The sequence below is a fragment of the Salvelinus alpinus genome, chromosome 2, assembly GCF_045679555.1.
Source record: "Salvelinus alpinus chromosome 2, SLU_Salpinus.1, whole genome shotgun sequence".
Lineage (NCBI taxonomy): Eukaryota > Metazoa > Chordata > Actinopteri > Salmoniformes > Salmonidae > Salvelinus > Salvelinus alpinus.
The window spans coordinates 129,839,043-129,855,139 of NC_092087.1; the positions used below are offsets into that span (position 1 = coordinate 129,839,043).

At 41.2% G+C, this 16,097-nt stretch overlaps 1 protein-coding gene across 1 annotated transcript; it reads left to right on the forward strand.

The window, feature by feature from the left end:
- Positions 1-530: 530 nt before the first annotated feature.
- LOC139568785 (catalase-like) lies at positions 531-15,638 on the forward strand. Its single transcript, XM_071390866.1, has 11 exons — positions 531-901; positions 2,003-2,174; positions 5,456-5,566; positions 7,702-7,832; positions 8,024-8,128; positions 8,441-8,566; positions 9,176-9,367; positions 9,848-10,270; positions 12,366-12,473; positions 14,039-14,116; positions 14,603-15,638. The coding sequence occupies exons 1-11, from the start codon at positions 836-838 to the stop codon at positions 14,648-14,650; spliced, it is 1,560 nt and encodes a 519-aa protein (XP_071246967.1). The 5' UTR covers positions 531-835; the 3' UTR covers positions 14,651-15,638.
- The last annotated feature ends 459 nt before the right edge of the window (positions 15,639-16,097 follow it).

Below are 16,097 nucleotides of genomic sequence, written 5' to 3' on the forward strand. Positions count from 1 at the left end.
CTGCCTCCTGACTATTTGATGTTCTTCGGATGTGAATATCGAGTTGACATAAAAAGGTCCATGATTCTTCCCTTGAAGCCACCCATATCCATGCAGTCAACCCTTTCTGCCCATCACGACCCATGCTCCCAATTGAAATGGCTAAATAGCTTTGTGTCCACTCAATTAAACAAATAACACCAAGCAATAAAACAACTGTCATTTTTGTATTTTCTATTCATTAAAGGGAATCAAGCCACCTGTCTCTGTGCACATATGTGCCCGTGACAACACAACATCACGACTGACGACACACTATTAATAAAAGGGGAATAAAGCTATCTCCCTCTGTTTGTGTGCATATGCTTCCGTGGCAACACAACATGATGACTACACACAAGCATACAGCAGCTATATTGTAACTGCAATTGTGATACAATTGCATGGGGTCAGCAGTACCTGATAAATATGACACTTCATCTCTGCCAAGCTAGCCAACTAGCAATGTCAATATTTCACATGTTTAAATACGTTGTTAAGTCTGTTGCCTCACGTGAGAGTTGGATCGCAAGTTTGTAGTTCGACTAGACAACGTGAACCAATAACTGACTACCCGTAGAAATAACCCGCTCGCCTTTGGGTCCTGGGTCGGGCTACATGTTTAACCCCGCCCTGTTCTGCGGTCCGCAGCCAGGGGTACTTTTTTTTGCCCCGAAAGTAGTTCAGATGGTGATCCAGCAGCCAATAGGAGTCGGGGAGAAAGCAGTAGGATCCTAATCGTACAGTGGTTAAATAGCACTCGGAAATTTAACCCCCCCCCCCCCAAGCAGTTGTGGTTTAAACTTCTTCGTTTAAGATGGACGAGGATAGAGGGAAAGCGAAGGATCAAATGAAGTTATGGAAAGAGGGCCGAAGCGATCAGGTTTGTCAATTTTTATACTTAGTTTGTGTTGTGCAGATCTGCTTAGAAATGGGTGAGAGACCATCCAGGGTCGCTTTCTGCCTCCTGGACTACTTAGCTATAATGCTAATGTTAGGTCGCTAGTTAGCTACACATTTACTGAACCATTGTACTGTTCAATTCCACAACCAAAGAATGCACATTTGTATTTGAATTGTCTTTTCTTTGATCGTGCAAGAATTGTTGCCTACAACTAACGTTAGCCTATTACTACTAGCTAGCTTGGACTAGCAGCTGGGCGTTACTAGCTGCTATACCCACAAAGTCTAACCCTGCCCATTTCTAACAAACCCCTGCAGCTCGGGCTTTCTTGACATTTTGTAGAATATAATTCCAAAATGAATCCCAAGGTTATCTAGGGTTTACTCCCATACACTTGTGACAATGTAATATGTTGACTTAACATAACTGCAGAGTAGCTATATGTTTTGATTAGCTAACTAACGTCAACTACCTACCTAATGAAATGCCAAGAAGAAGTTGACTGCTTGTGTTTTAATTTGCTGGTTTAACGTGAAAACATTGCAAGATGAGAATGGAATAATCAGTGACACTTTGCAATAACTGTATGATTATGGACCTTGATTTGTTGAGTCGCTCTGGATAAGAGCGTCTGCTAAATGACTTAAATGTAAATAAGAAAGGTAGCTAGGTCATTGTCTTGCCTATAGTTTAGCTTGGACTTTAGCCATGTCAAATCATGGTTATCTAATCATTGGTGCGCAGGAAGGGTAGACTTAATGGATAAACATTATGCAAGATTGTAAGTAAACAAGGCCTATATCACACATACCTAATGGGACCATTGAGTCTTGTGCCCAGGCTATTAAGTGTCAGGTGCACAAAGTATATCTGTACATTCCTAGTCTTAATGTGTGTGTAGTTATGTCTCCTGAGAACAAGTACATGAATTACGAGTGTAAGTGTAGCTGATGTGGAATCAGGGAAAGGACCTACTCTGTTACCAAAGGAAAATAGAGAAAGTAGGCCTAATGACTGTGTAAATAAAGTGTGTAGTGCAATGTCTTATGTATAACGTCTATGTCAATGCTTCCCCTTCAGAGGCCAGACCACCTGACCACTGGGGCTGGTCACCCGATAGGGGACAAGCTGAATATAATAACAGCGGGTCCCCGGGGGCCCCTCCTAGTGCAGGACACCCCGTTCATAGACGAGATGGCCCACTTCGACCGCGAGCGCATCCCAGAGAGGGTGGTACATGCCAAGGGAGGCGGTGGGTGTCCACCAATACATTTTAACAGACACTGGTTAGCATTTATGCAATATACAGTGAGCTCCAAAAGCATTACATCCAACAAGTTTGTAAAGTCACAAGCTTGATGTAATCATTGTGGGGGGAGGGGCCGGCCATGTGCTGTAATTTCTAAACGGTTCAACCGATATGGATGAGAATACTCTCAAATTAAAGCTGATAGTTATTGTATCATTTCAAATCCAAAGTGCTAGAGTACAGAGCCAAAGCAACAACAAAAAATTGTCACTGTCTGAATTATTTTGGAGCTCACTGTATTTGTCAGAAACTGTTTGAAGACAGGCTGAAATTACAGCGCTGGAAAGAGTCAGACGCTACTAGATTTGTTCTTAAAAGTGGACCCTCACAAAGTAATGGTATAGGGAAATACTTCCCCAGACATGCCTATCACATTGGAAATAAACATATTAGAAAGTGTTGGACTACTTCTGGGTCTAGGCCAAAATATCAACTGTAACTCGTTAGTCTACTCGGGGCAGAATATTATAGGACCATACTTGATCATGTGATGTTCTGTGTTGGTCCACTATTACAGAAGGGTAAAGTGCACCATGTGTATGGCTTTATAAGTAGGTGTTTACTAACTAGCTAGATGTACAGTACCAGTCAAAAGTTTGGACACACCTACTCATTCAAGGGTTTTTCTTCATTTGTACTATTTTACACATTGTAGAATAACCGTGAAGACATCACAACTATGAAATAACCAAAAAGTGTTAAACAAATCAAAATATATTCTTCAAAGTAGCTACCCTGTGCCTTGACAGATTTGCACACTCTTGGCATTTTCTCAACCAGCTTCACCTGGAATGCTTTTCCAACAGTCTTGAAGGAGTTCCCACATATGCTGAGCACTTGTTGGCTGCTTTTCCTTCACTCCTACACTCCTTCAACTCATCCCAAACCATCTCAATTAGGTTGAGGTTGGGTGACTGTGGAGGCCAGGTCATCTGATGCAGCACTCAAGCACTCTCCTTCTTGGTCAAATAGCCCTTACACAGCCTAGAGGTGTGATGGGTCATTGTTCTGTTGAAAAACAAATGATAGTCCCACTAAGTGCAAACCAGATGGGATGGTGTATTGCTGCAGAAAGCTGTGGTAGCCATGCTGGTTAAGTGTGCCTTGAATTCTAAATAAATCACTGACAGTGTCACCAGCAAAGCACCATCTCACCACCTCCTCCATGCTTCACGGTGGGAACCTGTTATGGATTTTATGAATAATAACTAAATGATGTATACATTTAACGTAGAACTATAACTAAAACTACCCTGTCATTGTATGACATTTATTAGAATCATACCTCTATAAATCTGATGTGTGTAGTTTTAGTCAGAATTAGTACAAGGACTTTCTGTTCCTTTTTAGTATGAAAGCAGGGTGCAAGTGTGAGACAATGTATGAGATAAGAGGAGCTATTGACAGACAAGCTCTACTACTGTGTTCCTTACAGGACATTCTGTTCTCACCCAGGGAGGGGAGAGACCTTGGGCTTGTAGTAGATTGTATAACAGGTGGCAGACAATGTATGACAGGAAGACTTGTGAACTATATTGTCATTGTTTCTGAGAGGGACATTTATGACGAAATGTAAGGTATATAGACCAATGTACAGGAAATGATAGGCAGAACGTTCCCGTAAATAAACATTTGACTTTTGTAGACTGGGCCTCTGTCTTTTTTTTCTATCAGTATCCTACAAATCCTGATATAGCAGACTGAGTAATTTAATTGAATTGGTTAAAGAACATGAGAACTTAATTCTCCTAACAGAACCACACATGCAGACATCATTCGTTCACCTACTCTGCGTCTCACAAAGACACAGCGGGCCGAACCAAAAATCAAACATTTGGACTCATCAGACCAAAAGACAGATTTCTACCGGTTTAATGTCCATTGCTTGTGTTTCTTGGCCCAAGCAGGCCTCTTCTTACTGGTGTCCTTTTAGTAGTGGTTTCTTTGCAGCAATTCGACCATGAAAGCCTCAGTCTCTTCTGAACAGTTGATGTCTGTTACTTGAACTCTGTGAAGCGTTTATTTGGGCTTCAGTTTCTGAGGCTGGTAACTCTAATGAACTTATCCTCTGCAGCAGAGGTAACTCTGGGTCTTCCTTTCCTGTGGCGGTCCTCATGAGAGCCAGTTTCATCATAGCGCTTGATGGTTTTTGCGGTTTTATTTGTTTTATTATTTATTTTAAATGTTTATTTATTTAAATAGACAAGTCCGTTGAAGAAACTTTCAACGTTTTTTTAATTTTCCGGATTGACTGACCTTCATGTCTTAAAGTAATATTGGACTGTCGTTTTTCTTTGCTTATGTTGGATTCTGGGTTCTGACTCCTAAACTTGGAATAGTGTTAATTATCAGGTAACCTATTGAAATATTGAGTGCTAAAGTCTAGGGTTTACACCAGAAGTTAATGGTTATCTGTACGATGAATGTATATGGTGGAGGCAATTAAGCTTGGAATATACTGAGTGAAGGAAAGATGATCACATGTTGGCAGGCACTGATAAGGGTAGCGAGATGTGGTTTAGTGAGGAAGGGGGCTGAGGTTAGGTCATGTTAAGGGGGAAGGAACAGTTTATTGCCCGCGGCACTTAATTTCCGGCCTAGCAACAAATATGTAATGTTTAGAGGAGGAGATTCCACCCCAAATTGGGGTATATATACTACCACTGGTGGAACCATGTCTTTGTCTTATGCAGCTGTATGACCCAATGGGTGAATAAACTTGGTTTAAGCTTTACTAATCGTACATGAGTTTTACTAGGCTCATTTAGAACTTAACACTCATTTGAGCTGTTCTTGCCATAATATGGTCTTGGTATTTTACCAAATAGGGACATCTGTGTACCACCCGTACCGTGTCACCACACAAATGATTGGCTCAAACGCATTAAGAAGGAAAGAAATTCCACAAATTAACTTTTAACAAGGCACACCTGTTTAATTGAAATGCATTCCAGTTGACTACCTCATGAAGCTGGTTGAGAGAGTGCCAAGAGTGTGCAAAGCTGTCATCAAGGCAAAGGGTGGCTACTTTGAAGAATTTCAAATATAAAACTTTGGTTACTACATGATTCCATATGTGGTATTTAACCGTTTTGATGTCTTCACTGTTCTTCTACAATGTAGAAAATAGTAAAAAAAAAAAAAAACCTTGAATGAGTCGGTGTGTCCAATTTTTTTACTGGTACTATATACTAACTGACCATTTTCTGCCTCTACCTATACAGGAGCTTTTGGGTACTTTGAGGTGACACATGACATCTCTCGCTACTGCAAGGCCAAGGTGTTTGAGCATGTGGGCAAGACCACACCTATCGCCATTCGCTTCTCCACCGTGGGTAAGACATTAGCCTACATCACTTTTTTTTTTTTACATCACTTTTTTTTTCTGGTATTTTGAGGCTGCTCACTCCGGTTTTTCTATAAAACTGCTACAAACAGTTACTTTTGTTTCCTTAAGGACATGCAAAAAGAAACTGTATCAGATTTGCTAGCTACCAATTTGACCTCTGCCACTGTACAGGAAATGACTAAGAGCATGCTTATCTGCAAGAGCAGTGTTTGCCGATATCTGAAGAATTCTGGACAGTCAGGTAGCCTAGCGGTTAAGCGTGTTGGGCCAATAACCAAAAGGTCGCTGTTTCAAATTCCAAGCCGACTAGGTGAAAAAGCTGTCGACGTACCCTTATTGCTCCTCTAAGTATAAAATGCAATATATACACTAGATGACTGACAGAGGGGTGCTTTCTGAAGCCAACGCGCCTCCATCTTGGCACTTCCCCACCATTGTAAAAAAATATTATTTTTTGGGGAAGCTATAGAAATGCATTTACTAATGTCTAAATTTGTTTTTGCCAAATTGATCTTTGACGTTATGGGGCTATTTTGCTTCCACTGGTCCTGGGGCTCTTGTTAAGGTCAACGTTATGAACTTTACCCAGTACAGGAATGTATAATGTAAGTAGGTGACGTAATGACGCCACAAAAAATACGGCGCTACACAGAACAAACGCAGAAAAATATTAAGCCCACACTTCCAACAAGTTCAAGTCCAGCAGTCATTTGAAAGAGTAAGAACATTTCATTGAGAACTCAAAGGCGAAATCCATTAACGCCAAGATAATGGAATTCATTGCCCTTGACAATCAACCATGCTCTGTCGTGGATGATGTTTGCTTTTGCCGACTGGTCGAGCCCCGGTACACACTATTTTTCAGATGTTGCCCTACCGGAGTTACACAATATTGTTGAAACTTGTCTCCATGAGAGTCACTTCTATTAGCTTCACGACTGAAATTTGGGCCAGCAATGTCAGCCTCATGAACATTATGAGTCTGACAGCACAGAGGGTCAACGAGGCTTTCGTACTGAGGAAAGCCGTATTGCATGCTCAAGAATGTGCTGGTTCTCATACCGCTGCTGCCATTTCAATGGCATTTGAGAACATGTTTGAAACTTGGAAACATGAACACTCCTAGCTCCATTTGAAAAACTGACTTGAGAAAAAACCAACTGCGTCTGCAGCAGACGTGATACCCCGTCATGGCATTGAAACGCCTGCTCAACAAAACTGCCGACAGACCGTGGGGTTAAAACGTACAAAAGTACTCGGCTGTGAATAAGCGATTTGGTGGCATTCTCTCTGAGCCTCTACTGTGTCGCCACCATGCTCGATGCTATGTACAAGGACCGCTACTTCGACGCAGACAAGAAACAGGGTTTAAGTAAAGTGTTACATACACAGCTGGACAAGATGGAAATGGACACAGTGACAGTACGCATCGAGGAAGAGAGGCCACAGACAGACTAAGCTGAAGCTTCATTGCTTGACACGTATGATGAAATCCTGGTTGAGAATGAAATGACTGAACAAATGAACAATGAAACAGCACAGCAAGTAAGTGAAAGAAATAGGTTTTGGTTGTTTTACTGGTAATGTGTACATATGTAAATGCCAACAAACTTTGTTTTGTGTGTGTAACCTTTATTTAACAAGACAAGTTAAGAACAAATTCCTATTTACAATGGCGGCCTACCTCGCCCTATGGGACCCCCAATCACGGCCGTATGTGATACAGCCTGGATTTGAACCAGGGACTGTAGTGACGCCTCTTTCACTAAGATGGGGTGTGTGTGCTATTTAACTGTACTAGAATGCTTAAATGGCCGCTAAAATTGTAAATACCAGGGATCGGTATCGTGTTTTTTTTTTTGTGTTTTTTTTGCAAGGAAAATATCGTGTATCGGCCAAAGATGTCATATCGGTGCATCCCTAGTATACAGTCATTTTTGCTTGTGTTTATCAAGGGAGTCGATCAGTTCAGACCCCACTTTACATCATCAATACACCATTGAATAAATACCAGAAAATACACAATGTCATATTTTTTTATTCTGCAAATTGTTTATTGTGTTTAAACTGGTTGTCCATGTGTGTTTCTTATCAACCTATTTTTGTCTCGAACTCATGTAGCTGGGGAATCGGGCTCAGCTGACACAGTGAGAGACCCACGTGGCTTTGCAGTCAAGTTCTACACCGACGAGGGCAACTGGGACCTTACTAGCAACAACACCCCCATATTCTTTATCAGGGATGCAATGCTGGTGAGTTCAGACATGTGAGTCAAGATTGCACCTGGGTGTGCCTTGCCTAGATTTCAGTCTTTGACACATGACGTACAAGGAGTGGAATGTTAGCTGAACGGACTGGCAACCAGGCTAATACATTAGTTCATCTCCCCGTATGATATTAAATACCATTACCACATCTCTCTAATTTCTCTTTGTTTGTGCAGTTCCCATCCTTCATCCACTCTCAGAAGCGCAACCCCCAGACTCACCTGAAGGACCCAGACATGGTGTGGGACTTCTGGAGCCTGCGGCCTGAGTGTATGCATCAGGTACTGTATCTGCTCCTCTCTACTCGTCACCAAACCTGTACACGCACAATAGTTAGAATCAGAAAATGCATTGTATTTTCTGATTTCACCCCACACTAAACCAAAATCGAGTAAGAACATGTCATTAACAACTTAAAAGCTGTGCCACTATATCTAGAAATGGTGGTTGCTGCATTCATTTAAATAAGTAGAAGAATTATATAATATTTTTAATTTAAAAAAAAATAATTATGTTTTACTTATCACAATGGCTAAATTGCTTATGACGGAATATGTGCCTTTGTTTGTAATTTTGTCTTAATCGCTGTGAAGGTGTCCTTCCTGTTCAGTGACCGTGGTATGCCCGACGGCTTCCGCCACATGAACGGCTACGGATCCCACACCTTCAAGCTGGTCAACGCCGAGCATCAGCCCGTCTACTGCAAGTTCCACTACAAGGTCTGAGCACAACTAAAAAATAAAATCACATTTTATTGGTCACATACACATGGTTAGCAGATGTTAATGCGAGTGTAGCGAAATTCTTGTGCTTCTACTTCCGACAGTGCAGTAATATCTAACAATTTCACAACAACTACCTTATACACACACAAGTGTAAAGGAATGAATGAATGAATGAATAAGAGTATGTACATATAAATATATGGATGAGAGATGGCCGAGCGGCATAGGCATGGTGCAATAGATGGTATAAGGTACAGTGTGTATATATATGAGATGAGTAATGTAAGATATGTTAACATTTATTAAAGTGGCATTGTCTAAAGTGACTAGTGATCCATTTATTAAAGTGGGCAGTGATATGAGTCTCTATGTAGGCAGCAGCCTCTGAGTTAGTGATCACAACTGTGGCACTGTATTATCCTCAAAAAAAAGATACTACAGGACTAGTGAAATGTACTACACTTAAATACATATAGGAGTCAACTATACTTAATTAACTGAAGGATGCAAGAGAGTAATGGTGGGAAAACAAGTAAACCTAGTTAGAAAAATTGGGACGTGTCCATAGTAACCCATAGCATCCTTCGCCTGCTCTCCTCTCAGACCAACCAGGGTATCAAGAACATGAAACCTGAGGACGCCGAGCGCCTGGCCTCCACCGACCCGGACTACGCCATTCGAGACCTTTACACCTCCATCGCCAATGGCAAATTCCCTTCCTGGTCATTCTACATCCAGGTCATGACCTTTGACCAGGCCGAGAAGTTCCAGTGGAACCCCTTTGACCTGACCAAGGTAGCATAGAGATACCATTTTAATTGAATCAATTATGTGGGGACCCTAACCCTTATAGTAGGTGCAGTCCTTAACATTTGATCAATACTTTGTTGTTTTTTAAAGAATGTGACAGAAATACCTGAAATGTCTTAGTATTGTACTTTGTTAGCAATTTAAACAAGATGTCCTCAAAAATATTCTGAGTATCCATACATTTGCAGTACTCTGACTTTTCCACCAGAGGGGGGACTTACTCCACATAACCTCTGAAAGTGGTCTGAGATCTGTTATGTCATAGCATTTGTGAATGATAGAATAACTGACTGATTGATTAGCTGCAATCTTTTTGGGATAATAATTAGATGAAAATATAGGGTAGGGGTCATGCATGCATGCTTATGAAAAAAATCTTTGTCCTCCGAGAATGTCTAGAAATCTCTTGCACATCCATGCACCTTGGTTGGCCAGAGAAGTAGAAACACGTCTCTTTTTCCTTAGGTGTGGTCTCACAAGGAGTACCCCCTCATTCCGGTGGGGAGGTTGGTGCTCAACAGAAACCCTGCCAACTACTTTGCTGAGATCGAGCAACTGGCCTTTGACCCCAGCAATATGCCCCCTGGCATCGAGCCCAGCCCCGACAAGATGCTGCAGGGGCGTCTGTTCTCCTACCCAGACACACACCGCCACCGGCTGGGCACCAACTACCTGCAGTTGCCCGTCAACTGCCCCTTCAGGACCCGTGTGTCCAACTACCAGCGAGACGGGCCCATGTGCATGTTCGACAACCAGGCTGGCGCTCCCAACTACTTCCCCAACAGCTTCAGTGCTCCAGAGACCCAGCGACAGCACGTGGAGACCAGGTTTAAGGTGTCCCCAGATGTGGGCCGCTACAACAGCGCTGACGACGATAATGTCACACAGGTAATGTATCTATGTAGCGCACAATGGATTAGTTCACTGAGATGGGCGCGACTCACAGGTGTCTCGTGTGCCATTTAAAAAAATATATGTGTGTATATATATTTTTGCTACTGCTTGACAAAATAAAATCTTGGTCGACCAACAGCCTATCGACCGAACAATCGACCAGTCGACTAATTGGGGTCAGCCCTAGTTACATTAAAGTAAACCAAGGTTTTGGAAATACACTGAACAACATAATAAGCACAACACGTAAAGTGTTGGTCCCCTGTTTGATGAGCTGAAATAAAAGATCCCCGTCATTTTCTTCTTTCATCCTTGTTACTGATCATTTCTCCTTTGCCAAGATAATCCGTCCATGTGACAGGTGTGGCATATCAAGAAGCTGATTTAAACAGCATGATCATTACACAGATGCACCTTGTGGAAGGAACAATAAAAGGCCACTCTAAAATGTGCAGTTTTGTCACGAAACACAATGCCACAGATGTCTCAAGTTTTGAGGAAGCGTGCAATTGGCATGCTGACTGCAGGAATGTCCACTAGAACTCTGGCCAGAGAATTGAATGTTAATTTCTCTACCGTAAGTCTCCTCTCTTCATCTTTGCCTCGATCCTGACTAGTCTCCCAGTACATTCAGGCCAAAGAGTTCAATCTTGGTTTCATCAGAGAAGATAATCTTGTTTCTGAGGGTCTTTAGGTGCCTTTTTGGCAAACTCCAAGTGGGCTGTCATGTGGCTTCTGTCTGGCCACTCTACCATAAAGGCCTGATTGGTGGAGTGCTGCAGAGATGGTTGTCCTTCTGGAAGGTTCTCCCATCTCCACAGAGGAACTCTGGAGCTCTGTCAGAGTGACCATCGGGTTCTTGGTCACCTCCCTGACCAAGGCTCTTCTCCCCCGATTGCTCAGTTTGACCAGGTGGCCAGCTTTAGGAAGAGTCTTGATGGTTCCAAACTTTTTCCATTTAAGAATGATGGAGGCCACTGTGTTCTTGGATCTTCAATGCTGCAGAAATGTTTTGGTACCCTTCCCCAGCTCTGTGCCTCGACACAATCCTGTCTCGGAGCTCTACGGACAATTCCTTCGACCTCATGGCTTGTTTTTTTTCTGTGACATGCACTGTCAACTGTGGGACCTTTTTTTTATTTTTTATATATATAGACAGGTCTAAGATCTGTTTTTAATTTTTTAGAAATGTAATGAACTTTGTCATTACGGGGTATTGTGTGTAGATTGATGGGGGGGGGGAGAATATTTTAAAGGCTGTAATGTAAGAACATTTGGGAAAAGGAAAGTGGTGTGAATACTTTCCGAATATGGAAAAATACAGCAATCGATTGGTCGAAAGAACAGGCGGCATTCGGTCGACCAAGTTTTTTTTTTTTTTTTTTTGTCTGGGACAACCCTAGATCAGTCAGATGCAAGCCAGTGATCCGCAATGTTATCTCGGCTTCAAGGAAGAAAGACAATTTCTAAGGGGAGCATAAAACATACTTTTCACTAACCCCAACATTTTACGAGGCTTGTGTTTTGATGCGCTGTCAGACAATGTGTTTTAGAAAAAGGCTTGCCACTTAATGTAGTCCAAAAATAGTTTGTGGATCTGGACTTTATTACCCGTCATACTGGAGCAAAGAGCATTCCAGCTCCTGCTCTTCCAGGATGTGTAGTTTGGGGCCATATCCTGGCCCTGCTGGTCAAGCCTGGCACATCAAAAGGGGCTCCTCCTGGCCACTGGGGTCAACCAGGGTTCCTGGTCGCGAGAGGTTGATAGGCTCCTCTCCAGTAGAGAGGGTTGCACTGATGTGACCTGAGGGTGAATTCATACACACAGAGATCTGTGTGCACTGCCAGGCACAATGATGATACACTCTATATATAACTCTAAATCTCCTTTTATTTTAATTTTTTTTAGCGATACTACTTTGTTTCTGTGTTCAAATGCTTATAAAGGCTTTGTAATTTATACATTTTAAAAATCCTTAACTGTAATGCTTATAAATGATTACAAATAATGAAATATTTATTGATAGTTTAATTGTTTATTAATGCGCGTGTGTGACCAGTTGCTTGACCTTGGGCGTGTGTATTGCAGGTGCGCACCTTCTTCACTGAGGTGCTGAATGAGGAGGAGCGCCGGAGGCTCTGTCAGAACATGGCTGGGGCCCTGAAGGGGGCCCAAGTCTTCATCCAGAAACGCTGGGTGAGTTCTCATCATTGTGATTGTTTAAGACACCATTTTCATCATCATTAGGCTCAGCAACCATGTTATTTCTATCCTCGTGTTTTTATAAGCATTACTATTCAAATCAAACTCCTCCACCACACTGTCATCAGAAAGTATTCACACCCCTTGACTTTTTACACATTTTGTTGTTACAAAGTGGGATTACGATTTGATTGAATTGTCTTTTTTTTGTCAACGGTCTACACAACAGTCTGGAAGAAAAAAAATTATATTTGTAAAAACAAATTAAATGAAAAATAAACCCCATTATATCTTGATTACTTCAATATTCAACCCCCTGAGTCAATACATGTTAGAATCACCTTTGGAAGCAATTAACGCTGTCAGTCTCTCTGGGTAAATTTCGAAGAGCTTTCCACACCTGGACTGTGCAATATTTGCCCCTTTTTTATTTTATTTTATTTTTTCAAAATTTTTCAAGCTCTGTCAAATCGGTTGTTGGTCATGGCTAGACAACCATTTTCAGGTCATGCCATAGATTTTCAAGCAGATTTATGTCGACTGTATCCCAGCCACCCAGGAACATTCACTGTCTTCTTTGTACTGTGTGCAACTCCAGTGTAGATTTGGCCTTGTTTTAGGTTATTGTCCTGCTGAAAGGTGAATTCATCTCCCAGTGTCTGGTGGAAAGCAGACTGAACCAGGTTTTCCTCTAGGATTTTTATTCTTTAGACTTCCGTTTCACTCTGTCAGTAAGATTAGTGTTGTGGAGTAACTACAATGTTGTTGATCCATACTTAGTTTTCTGCTATCACAGCCATTAAACTCTAACTGTTTTAAAGTCACCATTGGCCTCATGGTGAAATCCCTGTGCGGTTTCCTCCTTTTCTGTCAACCGAGTTAGGAAGGATGCCTGTAAATTTGTAGTGACTGGGTGTATTGATACACCATCCAAAGTGTCATACACCATGCTCAAAGGGATATTCAATGTCTGTTTTATTTTTTATTTTTTTTAAATCTACCAATTAGGTGCCCTTTGCAAGGCATTGAACAACCTCCCTGGTCTTTGTGGTTGAATCTGTGTTTGAAATTCACTGCTCGACTGAGGGACCTTACAGATAGTTTTATGTGTGAGGTACAGAGATGAGGTAGTCGTTAAACAATATTATTGCACAGTGAGTCCATGCAACTTGTAACTTGTTAAACACATTTTTACTCCTGAACTTGTTTAGGCTGGCCATAACAAACAGGTTGAATACTTATTGACTCAAAACATTTCAGCTTTTCATTTTTTATTAATTTAGAAATATTTAGAAAAACATTCCATTTTGACATTATGGGGTATTGTGTGTAGGCCAGTAGGATTAAAACATTTTTTTTTTTTAATTCAGGCTGTATAACACAACAAAATGTGGAAAAAGTCAAGGGGTGTGAATACTTTCTGATTTCCCAGGCATCATCTTCCTCACTACCACGAAGGTCATCTTTGCAATGCAATATTGTATAATGTATCTATTTTACTGCCATCGCTATCAACACTTCTGACCGTCTCTCCCTGCTCTTGCGCCCTGTTTTTCCAGGTTCAGAATCTGATGGCTGTGCATGCAGACTATGGGAACGGGGTTCAGGCCCTACTCAACAACACTGAGCCCACGAAGGTAAGTCCATTCATTCTTGTCAACGAAACACTAAAGCTTATGTCATTTTAAAAGGGTATTTGCCTATTTCAATCAAAGTATAGTTTAAATAGGAAAAGCACTTGCATATCTGAGACGGCTCGTTGCAGATGCGTGGGAATAATTGGCTGGAAATATTTGAACGAAAGATCCAAGTATAGTCAAATCATTTTAGGTATATTGCAGAGCCTTCATGAAAATCAAAAGTTGCACACATGAACTAAATAGTGTACTTGTATTTTTTTTTTAACATGTAGAACATTTCGTTGACTTTTTTCTTATTCATTTACATTTACTATATATTTGTGTTGGAACTGTTTCTCTCAGGTCCCCTCATAAACAAGATTGTGTTTTACTTGTTTATATCCATAAATCTAGTCAAATGTAATTAATAGAAGTTTAGCATTGAGCTCTAACTTATTTTTGTATTTCTCTCCCTTTGTCTCCTTCCCTCCTCCTCTCTACCAGGACACTGTGAGAGTGTACACTGCTGTCGCTGCCTCCTCCAAGATGTGATGCCTTAACTTCCACCTGGGGGGGCAGTTCCTCCTGTTGCACTTACCATCCGCTATAGAAGATCTTACTACAGGCCGTCAGTAAATACTATAGCTAATTAAATGGCAAACTACCATGATTGTTTTTGTAATTCCTCAGGCTACTTGCTGCACAGATGACGAGAGACAGCAATTGCTGTCAGTTCTTACATGTAGTTTCCTGTCCATTTTTCCTAAGTTCACACAGAAATTAATATGGTCAGACTGCAGCCCTATGGGAGAAGATCTGTCCCCAAATCAGTCAAATACACTGACGCTATCTGAAAAGCCATGCCTTTATTCAGTTGTTTATATTATAGTTTTCATTCCATTGTCAGTATAGTGTCATCTTTTTTTTCCCCCAATGACTTATTGTTTGTGTATCTATGCCTCGTGTATGCCCTGATAGTTAGCTTAATAAACAGGTATACGTTAGCTAGCCTATATGCAAAATATGCCCGAAATATGGCATTTATCCTAGTTAAACAAACCACCAATGTTTTCAAATAAGATTCATAATTATTTTATAGTATTTAGCTGTTTAAACATCTGAGTTCTCTTAACATTTGTCAGTGCTTATGCCTACACCATATTTCTTGGTTATATTACAAATGGTTTCAGGCCATCGATTTAGTGCGATTTACTAAATGTTTTCTGTATATTAGTGTAGACGCTCTGTACCAGAATGAATCACTGAAGAGATGTCGTTTGAGTTAGGGCTGGGGAATTAACAACCACCACCACTGTTTCCTGGGAAGGAAACTTAGTCGTTGTCTCTTCTCGCAAGCCTCCAGACTCGATTCCTATGTTGCGCCTTATCACTGTTAGTGTTTCTATGTTCGGTAGCGTTCCCACTCATATCGCCTGTCTGAAGAGAAGTGTTTGTTGTATGAATGTATATGAATGTAAAATTGTGAACTTTTTTTTAAACCACAAAATGAGATTGTAATAAATCAAAAGGTAATGCTGTATGTGTGGTCTGGTTTAAAGCAGGCTGATCTAAACTCCAGGGTATGCCGGCTTTTGTTATAGCCCGGGACTACACCTGATTCTACTTATCGAACCCTTGATTAGTTGAGGTGTGTTACTGGGCTGGAATAAAAGCCTGCACACCCTGTTGGTCTCTAGGACGAGGATTGGGAAAACCCCTAGTGCTTTGTCAATACATAATACATTGAGCATTTTGTTGGGGTTGTCATCTGTGATGCAGTTCAAAACTGTGAATGATGGCGGGTCCTTTGGAGGGCCCAGCATTTCAACAAGACATTCAGCTCCATTAGAAGATTTACATATGCAAACAGACACGGGATTAGGGTTAGGGTGGTTAAGACTAAAGTAAGCATACCAGACACTCAACAGACACAGCTAAGGGTAAACACTTTGACAATGACTGATTTCAACTGTATAAAACATTCAAGCCAGGTTCACAC